This window comes from Apteryx rowi, unplaced genomic scaffold, assembly GCF_003343035.1.
Source record: "Apteryx rowi isolate R43461 unplaced genomic scaffold, aptRow1 scaffold_120, whole genome shotgun sequence".
In the NCBI taxonomy this organism is placed as follows: Eukaryota; Metazoa; Chordata; class Aves; order Apterygiformes; family Apterygidae; genus Apteryx; species Apteryx rowi.
The window spans coordinates 1,311,113-1,321,118 of NW_020447420.1; the positions used below are offsets into that span (position 1 = coordinate 1,311,113).

Sequence of the window (10,006 nt, forward strand, 5' to 3'; positions counted from 1 at the left end):
GGGGGAGAGGAGTGAGACCAGTACTATGATACTGGAAGGGTGAATAAATATTGTAGCAGAAATGCAGCTGGAGAAAAACATCTGGAATAGAGTACAGGAAACATGGACCAAGAAACAGTCCAGAAGCAAAAAGAAGAAATAACAATAKAAATCATTCATGAGAAGGAAACGTGAACTAGAGTGGATTAAGAACAGAATGCTGCTAAAAATATTGAAAACCAGAACGGAGAAGGAATGAGATAAACAGAAGAAATACCTCACCAAAACAGCAGAGGAAATCATCTCCATGTTAGCAGAAATACATTGGCCAAGACATGCGTAAGAGCAAGCTCAGCAAGTCAAGGAGGAATAAGAGGAGCGGAGGGTAGAGAGGTGCTGGCTGGGATGCGGCTGGCTCTGCTCCACAAGGCTGGAGGGAGCTTGGGGAGGCCTGGGCCGGCTGCCGTGGCCGGTGGGGATCTCTCAGGGAACGGTCCCTCGCTGGCCAGGCATTTACCTACGCAGCAGCAGGCGTCGCCGAAGCCCCGTGCCARGGCTACGCTACCCTCCGGCGTGCCTGCTGCCAGCTCCTGAGCGTGTGATGCTAACGCGTTGTATTTTCAAACCGTGTTCATCTGCGAACCTCTGAACAGGCAACAGAAATAATTTAAAGAGATGATGAGACATTTTTATTATTCCCATGAAATTATATGGAATTATATTTTTAAATGAAGGTGACAGGTTTAAAATGTGTATTTTAGAGCGAAATTAATGCTGCGCTTTCTTGAGTCTGGAAGGTTGGCCAGCTAGGGGGGTCATGTCATGCTGTGTATGGAGTTTAGGCATCAAGGAATGAACTCTGTCTCTAAAAGAGCAGCTGCTGTTTTCAGGCTAGCGTAGAAAATAGCATTGCTGGTGCTCCACTGAGTGCTTGGCAGCTCACGGTGTCGCCGTCGCGATGCTGCAGCCTGTGCAGCGCGTGCACCGTTGCGAGGGACCCAAACAGGCGCAGGCACCGAGTCAGAACGCAAACACGTGAGGTGCCAACTGCAGACCCATGGGACTGTCTAGCTAGTCCATGAATACCTGCTTTTAAACAGATTTAAAGAGGTTAATTGGGCTGGGATATAGGTGGCTGTGTTACATCTTTAATGGAAATGTTGATTCAAGAAGCCATGGCTCTAGTGATTTTTATGCTACTGTAATTATTTTTAAACTTTGTTTTCGGCATTGTTGATAACAGCTTGGCATTGTGCCTGCATGACCTGATTAAACCTACAAATTGTCAGGCTTGATCTATAGGATGCAGATGAGATTGCTGACTGAGCATCACTTTGGAAATTCTCGATTTAAAACAGAAATTAGATTTAAAATGTTGTTCCCAACAACACACTGCAATAGCACTGGCAATTTTTAACACATATTTAGTATCCCAGCATTGTGATAGCAACTAAAGTACTGGGGGGTAAAAAAAGGTTCAACTCCTATTGTATATATTCAGTTTTTGAATGTATGCTCTCAAGCAGCATGCTATTCTGCGGAGGAGCATGGCAGCCCCTTGAGCAAGAGGGTCTGCTGAGGGCCTCCTCGCTGCAGCCTTCCCACAGGAGCAATTTCTGAGATGTTGCCCTCAATGCTGTCTCAGCCATTTCCCTTTTCCTATGTGAAACTTCAGCACAGGGTACCTGTGTGAAGTCGGAGACCATTGGCACGCATGGAAAATGCCTGGTGGGGCTCTGTGTGATTTRGGAAGTCTTCTGTAGGTGGGCGGCGAGGGGCAGCTCTTTCCCCAAGCATTTAAAACCAACGCTTAGACTCTGTAGCAGGGGTGGCATTCAGTGGTGCAAGTCTCAGTAAGAATAACGTATTGCTTAGATCCATTTGGAAGGAAATGAGAAGCGAATCAATTATTTCCAAATAAATAATGCACTTACTGYTACCACATGGTCTTGCATCAAAGTGATATAATGTATAGTGATAATGCCAGCTTTGTGTAGATTTAGATATGTCTTCAAAAACAACCGGAAGGCGTGTATCTGTACTCATGTGAATACTCTTTTAACGCTTACAATAAACTGTTTAAAAATTCTGTAGGGTCCTTTAAAAGTGCTAAAAGATATTCTTATTCTTTATTAGAACCAATAGGGTTCTGTAGAATTGCTGTAAACCCACTAAATTTGTCTGTGTTGAACTTCACAGGACTTTTCCATGAGGACTGTGTCCTTTTCGGTGTGTTAGGGCACCATCTGGATGGAGGAAGGGCTGTTGTCCAGGTCTGGCCTGTGGTGGTCTCTTTGAGCAGAAAGGGCTTTGCAGGAAGAGCTGTCACCGACATGCAGTGAGCGGGCAGCAGCCTGGCAGATACAAGAAATACTGACTGTGTTTTCTCTTGTTCTCTCTTTTTTGCCCAAGGTTTGAGCATCCGAGGAGCCCAGGAGGAAGACCCTCCCGATCCCCAGCTAATGAGACTAGACAATATGCTTCTGGCAGAAGGAGTCTCAGGTCCGGAGAAAGGTGGGGGATCGGCGGCAGCAGCTGCAGCCGCAGCAGCCTCTGGAGGGTCTTCAGATAACTCTATTGAACACTCAGATTACAGAGCCAAATTGACCCAGATCAGACAAATCTATCACACAGAGCTGGAGAAATATGAACAGGTCAGACATCAGCCTCTCACAGTTGTATGTGTACCTGCTGCTGCTCTCCTCTGCTTGCCAGCTCCTGTTTCTGTCCAGGGCTTCGAAAACACGTCCCTTCTTCCCCCTTCCCAACCCCTCTCTCTGTGAAAAGAGGTGTGCAGTAATGCGAGGCCTTCGCTGTTCGAGGAGGCTCTCGCTGGACGCAGGATGCATGTCTTGCATGCCTGACTGTTTTCTGTTGTTTGTAACCCCATAAAAGCAACACCTGGGTCAGTATTTCCCCCCTTCTAGAGCCAGTCCAAGGAGGGAGAAAGAAGGTTTCCTACGACACAGTGCCGTTTATGTAGCCAGCAGTGAAATCTTGTAAGACTGGTGTGTGGCAAGTCAAGGAGCACAAATACCTGGACCGTGCTGGCGATCTCAGCCTTCTCAGTAGGCGTCAGAGAGGAGATCCCTGCGCATCGTGGGTGCGAGGTGTTGGAGATGTCAGAGAGGAGATCAGTGGGCAGTGCGGGTACAAGTTGTTGGAGATGTCAGAGAGGAGATCCCTGGGCATCACGGGTGCAAGGTGTTGTAGGTGTCAGAGAGGAGATCAGTGGGCAGTGCGGGTACAAGGTGTTGTAGGTGTCAGAGAGGAGATCGGTGGGCAGTGCGGGTACAAGGTGTTGTAGGCATCGGAGAGGAGATCAGTGGGCAGCGCGAGTGCGAGGTGTTGGAGATGTCAGGGGGGAGATCGGTGGGCATCATGGGTGCGAGGTGTTGTAGGTGTCAGAGAGGAGATCAGTGGGCAGTGCGGGTACAAGGTGTTGTGGGTGTCAGAGAGGAGATCGGTGGGCAGTGCGGGTACAAGGTGCTGTAGGCATCGGAGAGGAGATCAGTGGGCAGCGCGGGCGCGAGGTGTTGGAGATGTCAGAGGGGAGATCGGTGGGCATCACGGGTATGAGATGTTGTAGGCATTGGAGAGGAGATCCCCGGGCATCACGGGTACAAGGTGTTGTAGGTGTCAGAGAGGAGATCGGTGGGCAGTGCGGGTACAAGGTGTTGTAGGCATCGGAGAGGAGATCCCTGGGCAGCGCGAGTGCGAGGTGTTGGAGATGTCAGGGGGGAGATCGGTGGGCAGTGCGGGTACAAGGTGTTGTAGGCATCGGAGAGGAGATCCCTGGGCAGCGCGAGTGCGAGGTGTTGGAGATGTCAGGGGGGAGATCGGTGGGCATCATGGGTGCGAGGTGTTGTAGGCATCGGAGAGGAGATCCCTGGGCAGTGCGGGTGCGAGGTGTTGCAGGCATCGGAGAGGAGATCCCTGGGCAGCGCGGGTGCGAGGTGCTGGAGGAAAGGACGCTGCTGAGTCAGCTGTGGCAGTTGGCGCGGGAGCTGGCAGCGAGGCGCAGGCACAGCGTCTCGTGCTCGGCTCTGGGAGCTGCTGTTGCTAATAGGAAATATGGAAATCAAGGTCACGGTGAAACCTTTTCAGGCTGACATCAGCACTCAGCGTTTTTGTCTGAAGCAGAGCGCGCTGCAGAGACCCGCGGTGGCGAGTTCCCTGTGGGCGCTCGGTGACCCGCCGCGTTGGCCGCTCGGGTGGCCCCGGAGCCGTTGAGCGCTGCTGGCGCTCAGCGCAGCGTCACCTGGCCCGCGGTGGGCCGGGCAGCAGGGCCGGGCTGCCGGCGCGTCTGCGGTCTAGAAGAGAGACCTCCGCCTAGTCCCTTTCTGGTCTTTCGATGAGCAGCTGCATCGGAGGAGACGGGGGGAAGGAGAGGCACGAGGCCCTCGGCCCTCGCCAGCCTCAAGCGACGTCTCGGTTCTGCCCCCCCGGAGGCGTCCTGATAGCGCTCGCCAGCCCTGCGCCTCGTCGGCTCAGCGACCCCGCTCGGCCGGCGGTTTCCCGAGCTGGCGGGGGCGGCCCCGCACTCGCCCCAGCCCGTCGCCGCAAGGCRCTGACCCGAACGGACCCAAACCGCGAAAGAGGTGTCGAGACGGTGACAGAACCGCCCGAAACCGCGAAGGCGGGGACCCGCRCGCGGCTCTGCCCGGCTCCTTCCCTGGCCACCGCGCTGTGACTCGGCCCGTTCGCCTGCCCGCTTTGCTGCGCGGAAAGCCGAGCCGGCTCGGGGTGCTCCGACGGCGGTGGCGGCACCGTGTYGCGGGAGTCTCGCGCTGCATGCGGGGACGCGCCAGCAGAGCTCCGGCACGTCCCTGCGCCTTTCTGTGCCACGAGCAACGCAGAAGTGTCTCCGGCAGGCGCTGCCCCTAGAGCCGAGCCATGCCGGCGTGCCGAGCCTGCTGCATCTCGCCCGGTGCACGCGCCCGCGCCCGCGCTGCACACAAGGAGCACCGCCAGGCGCCGGAGCACTGCTCTCCGCACCGCCGCGGCGCTCGGCGTCGCCTCTCTTTCAGCACGTCGTTCGAAGGGGGCAGAGGCTGACAGGGACTGTGCAAATCTCCTTCCCCTCCGCCCCCCACAACCCTCCAAGCACCCCAGACGCCCCGGGAGGACCCGTTAGCGCTGTGCCGTGCCGCGCCAGTGACAAATGTGCGGCGTGCCGTGCTTGCGCAGGGACGGCCGTCGCGTTAACGAGCAGCAGCCGGCAGGAAAGCGCCGTGCAAAATCACAGGGACGCAAGCTGCAGAGAGATCTGCGGCCAAGGCAAATTCAGGCTGGTGCTTACAGCCGTTTCCTGGCAAGTGTCCTTTGACTCTGATAAGTTTAATGATGTGGGGGAAGCACTAGCGTTTTTAGCCCTGTAGCTCCATTTACAAAGGTTTCAGCTGAAATGTCACAGCCATCCGTCCACACCGCAGGAAACTTTGGAGGATGCTCAAGTGCTGCTCGGAGAAGGAGAGAGAGGTAGAGCTGATCTGAAACACGAGCRTTTCCCCTGTTGATCCTGACACCCAGCAACGTCTGCTCTACAGAAATATGATAATTTCCCCAGCCTTGCAGCAAACTGTCTCCTACCAGTTTGTCTCAGAGCAGCGCCTGTCTCGGCGGCTGAGAGGCCGCCGGGACTTTGTATCTCTGTCTTCGCTGGCTGCAAGTTCCCGAAAYGCCGCTGCCCTCCCGCAGACAGCGAGYGGATCACCCCAGCCCGCGGCAGGCGGGCGCACGCCGCCCGTGGACGAGGAGGAGGCTTCGAACGGGGCAGCTCCTGTCATCGTCTCTCCTTGCCCCCGCGCGCCTCTGGTTCCCGCTGCACCCGGCAGCACAAGCCGAAGCGTCTTTCTCCAGACGTTTTCCAGGCAGAGTTTGATTCTGACATTTGTTGCCAGTTAGGGGAAAAAAAAAGGAAAAAAAAGGAAAAAAAAGGAAAATGGAAAGTGTGTCACGCCATCAAACTGCTCTCCCCTCGCCTTGCGCCAGGAGAAATGGTCGTACACAGGCAGTTCTTTCCATAATTTACAGCTCCTGTAATAGAGATGACATATTGAAAGCTATCTTCTATAATTACACTGAAATACATTTTTTGCTGTAGGCAAAAGTACTGTAAGGGTCCCAGGCCTCCCGGAGCATCTGGGAACCTGCTTTCTGTGCTCACAGATGTCATCTGAATTCACCCCGAATTGGGGTGAAGTGCAGCTGCTCAGAAAACACCACCAGACCCGCAGAGCACTGGCTGGGTCCAGCTCTGCCCAGCGCAGATCTGCTTTGCAGGTAGACAGTGTTTTGGGCCATTTCCTCTCTTTTCCTTGTGCTCATCTGAGGAGTCTTGATTAAGCATTAAGGCTAGCAGAAGCATCCTCCACTCCTGCAAGGTTTCTGAGCGGGTTAACAAGGCCATCGCTTATAACCTGACRTTATTAATAATGTCTTGGGCACCAAGCAGAGGCCTGAAAAATAGTAGTGAGAAAGGGATCAAGTAGCTTGGACACTATAAATAAACAAGAGAAAACAAGACAGAGCATCAGAGTCTTCTGAGCTTACTTCCGCTCTGCTGTACCGAAGTAACTCTACAGATGGGAAGTACTGGTAGAAATAAATTAAAATGAGGCCCTTTAAGTAGCTGTAACCAAACAAAGTCTTTTCAAGCAGTTCAAGTGAATGCAAGGAAAGCTTTTTGCTTCTTGAAAGCAAGAAACTTACTTTAGCTTTGGAACGGCCCTTTTTCAATGCTGTATTTGTGGAGAAATATTTTTCAGGATAAACAAATGCCTGAAAATATTTTCATTGTGATAGTTACCATTTTTATAGTACTTTAAAAACGAATTACCCAATTTTACAAATAATGAGGCACATGACAAGCTATTGTGCCTGAAACATCCTTTCAGTGCCAAAAACTTTAATTCAGCAGTATTCTTAGGCTAGTCAGAGCCACTCTTTTGTCCCAGGGAAGTGGTGGCTGGATTTTGGTGCATACATTGCTTTACCACTGTGCATTATTTACTAGACGAACCCAAACTACTACTATTGGAGTCAGATGGCTGAAGCCAGACTGTTGCAGGTTAAGTTTCTGGGGGCGGCTTGGCACGGGGAACGCAGCGCAGATTTGACCCACGGCGCGGTGAGGCCGGAGGGACGGGGCCAGAGCTGGCGCTCGCGGTCGGGGCGGCTTTCGCGGGCGTCTCGCGGAGCGCGGCTCGGCCGGCTGCGCGCACGCATCTGGGTTTGTGCTGCCCGAGCCCCTGGCACGGGCCGCGTTTGAGGTGGGGTTTGCAAGACCGTGTCGCTTTTACCAGCAAAAGCAGGGAAGCACAGCCCGTGGGAGTCACCCGCCCCCCRGGCGGCAGCAGTGATCCCGAAGTTTTAGTGCTAATGGATCATTATTGCCTGGGACGAGTTTGGGGGTGCGGGCAGGGGGGCGCGGGGCTGCGGGAGCCCCCAGGCCGGCAGAGCCCCRGGGCCGCGGCGCGGTGGCCAGCACGGCCCCCGGGGCACCTGCGCCTTCCCGGCCGAAGCGCTGAGCCGGGCTGAGCGCTGCCTCCAAACGGGTGCAGCAAGGATGTAAATTAGCCTGTAATTTACTTTCAGTAGTGTAAAGAAAAAAAAAATCACTTTGCCTGAAGTGTATGCATCTTTCTTAAGGGTGTACCCAGATTTTAATTATCTAAATGTAAATACTTAACGAATTTTACTTAGAGTAATGAGCTAAAGTGCACACTACATAAATGAGATGTTCTAATTAATCATGTATGAACTACTGGTTTAAAGAAAAGCTATGTGAATTCTGCGAATGTTGGGCTATTGCCAAATTGCTAATCAGCATTTGCATTCATAGATGGCTTCACTTAATAAGTTGTGAGACGTTCAGCAAATGTTATAGGAAATTATGAGTTTTTAGATGCATAAACTTTTCACTTTTAACTCTTTCCCTCACGCAATCTATCAAAATGCAAGAGAATCACTGAAAATCTAGGTGTAAGACAAATTATAAAGGTCTTTTTAATCCTGGCTTTAGAAGAAAAAGAAGAGCTAGTATCAAACAGATAYTTAACATATGTAGTCTGAACAAGGTATTTGTACTGTTTCCTCTGCGTGATTTAGTGACTGCTGAGTATCCTGTTCATAGCCCATTATGTTAGATGCATGAGAGTGGAATCCTTTGGCCTTATTTGGAAGCGATTATAGCTCAGCTTTGCATTATGATATCTGCTTCCTTGTATAATCAACGTGCACACACCTCCTGAAGATACTTAAGCCTTTGATACATCCACCTTTGTGTGATAAGTATTCATGGGAACAGAGCAGCAGTTTATCTTCTGCATGTTTATAAACACAGAGAACCAGCGCAGCATCCCGTCTTCTCTTCTTTTTTAAAGGCTGCATTGGGACAGTGATAGGTTAGTGCCTGAAACGTGGTTGAGTTCCCCTCCAAGCCCTTAGGAAGAGATTAGTCCTGTAGCAGCAACACGGTTCTCTCTAGTAGATGAGAGTCCCAGCTTGTGTTTTTGAAAGAGATAAAGGAGACATAAATCAGCATAGTTTGTGGCAGCTTGCAGCCTGCGTAGGGGGAAGCCAGAATACCAGCGTGACAGCCACTTGGTCATACGAGGCTCGGATCAGGAAAAGTCTGTTGATGATGCAGCCWGGAGAAGTTCATATCATCGTGTCCTTTTGCCGGCATCGTCTGGGGCTGATAATTGATAGCTCCTAATGCCTTTCCCTCCCCAGCGTTTTGCAGCGCAGCAGAGGCCGGGCTCAGGCAGGGCTGCGATGCCTAGCAGCTTCTTGGAAATTCCACGGTTTAGGCAGAACTGCGCAAGTCGGTTCAAAAAGGTCTAAATGCCCTGATCTGCTGTCGAGAGCTGAACAACTGCACGCTGTCTGTTTGGGGCTCCTTGCGTCCCGCGATTCGCGGTACGGGATAGCCTTCRCCGGCTGAGGCGGCTCGCTGGGCTCGGCGCCTGCTGCTCCCCGCTYGCGTTGTCCTCCTGCCTGCAGTTATTTACATGCTCCTGACCGCTCCTCTCTGTCTGCGGGGCAGGAGAGCAGTCTGTCTGCACGGCTAGAAGGAAGCGAGCGTTAGACAGAGCTCTGCCGCAGCTGCTCGGCACCCCCGGCTACGCTGAAGAGGTCCCGGACCTCATTCGCAGCGGTGTCTGGGGCGTCTTAGTGCACTGCCCCAGCTGCTGAGGCAGCTCGTGGGCGCAGGGAGCCTGGGACAGCCCGAGGCTCCCTCCCGGGACGCCTGGGGACCTCGCGAGGGTTGGGGCATGCTTGCTTCCCTCCGGCTGTCGGTGGCTCTGCCCTGCAGCCAGGCCGCCCGTCGTGTCCTCACGGGACTGTACAGCACCATTTCTAAGCCTCCTCTTCCTTTGCAGGCATGTAACGAATTTACCACACATGTGATGAACCTTCTCAGAGAACAGAGTCGGACACGTCCCATTTCTCCCAAGGAGATTGAGAGGATGGTGGGCATCATTCATCGAAAATTCAGCTCCATCCAGATGCAACTCAAACAAAGTACTTGCGAAGCAGTAATGATTTTAAGATCAAGGTTCCTTGATGCCAGGTAAGGGGGCGAGGAGAGCCCCTCCTGCTTTTCCGGGGAAGGAGGGGTGCTCACGGAGCAGCTCGCAGAGCGCCAGGCCTCCCCGGGAGCTGCATCCGCCCGTGGGCAGGGATCGCCCAGCGCTGGGTTGCTGTGCCCCTAGGAAACAGCTCAGAGCACTGCTCCCTCACGCAGAGGCTGCTTTGTGAAAGGGAGTTTTGCTTTCATGGCAATGCCTGTGTCTTTGAACAAATGTTAGTGCAAGGGCTAGGCTTGTTTGCCCTGTGTTTGCTTACCCTGCTAGCGTGGGAGCTGCACGGGACACATGCGAGGGGCGTGCAAGCACCCTGCTAGCGTGGGAACTGCATGGGACACGTGCGAGGGGCATGCAAGCGCCCTGCTAGCACGGGAGCTGCACGGGACGCATGCGAGGGGCGTGCAAGCGCCCTGCTAGCACGGGAGCTGCAC

The 10,006-nt window shown here is 53.2% G+C and overlaps 1 protein-coding gene across 1 annotated transcript in view; it reads left to right on the forward strand.

The window, feature by feature from the left end:
• Window positions 1–314: 314 nt before the first annotated feature.
• The window catches only part of PBX3 (PBX homeobox 3), a 26,046-nt gene continuing 16,354 nt past the window's right edge, over window positions 315–10,006 (forward strand). The window contains exons 1-3 of the mRNA XM_026090486.1: window positions 315–318; window positions 2,392–2,633; window positions 9,369–9,559. Of these exons, the coding sequence (XP_025946271.1) occupies window positions 315–318; window positions 2,392–2,633; window positions 9,369–9,559 (437 nt within the window). The remainder of the gene's footprint in view (window positions 319–2,391; window positions 2,634–9,368; window positions 9,560–10,006) is intronic.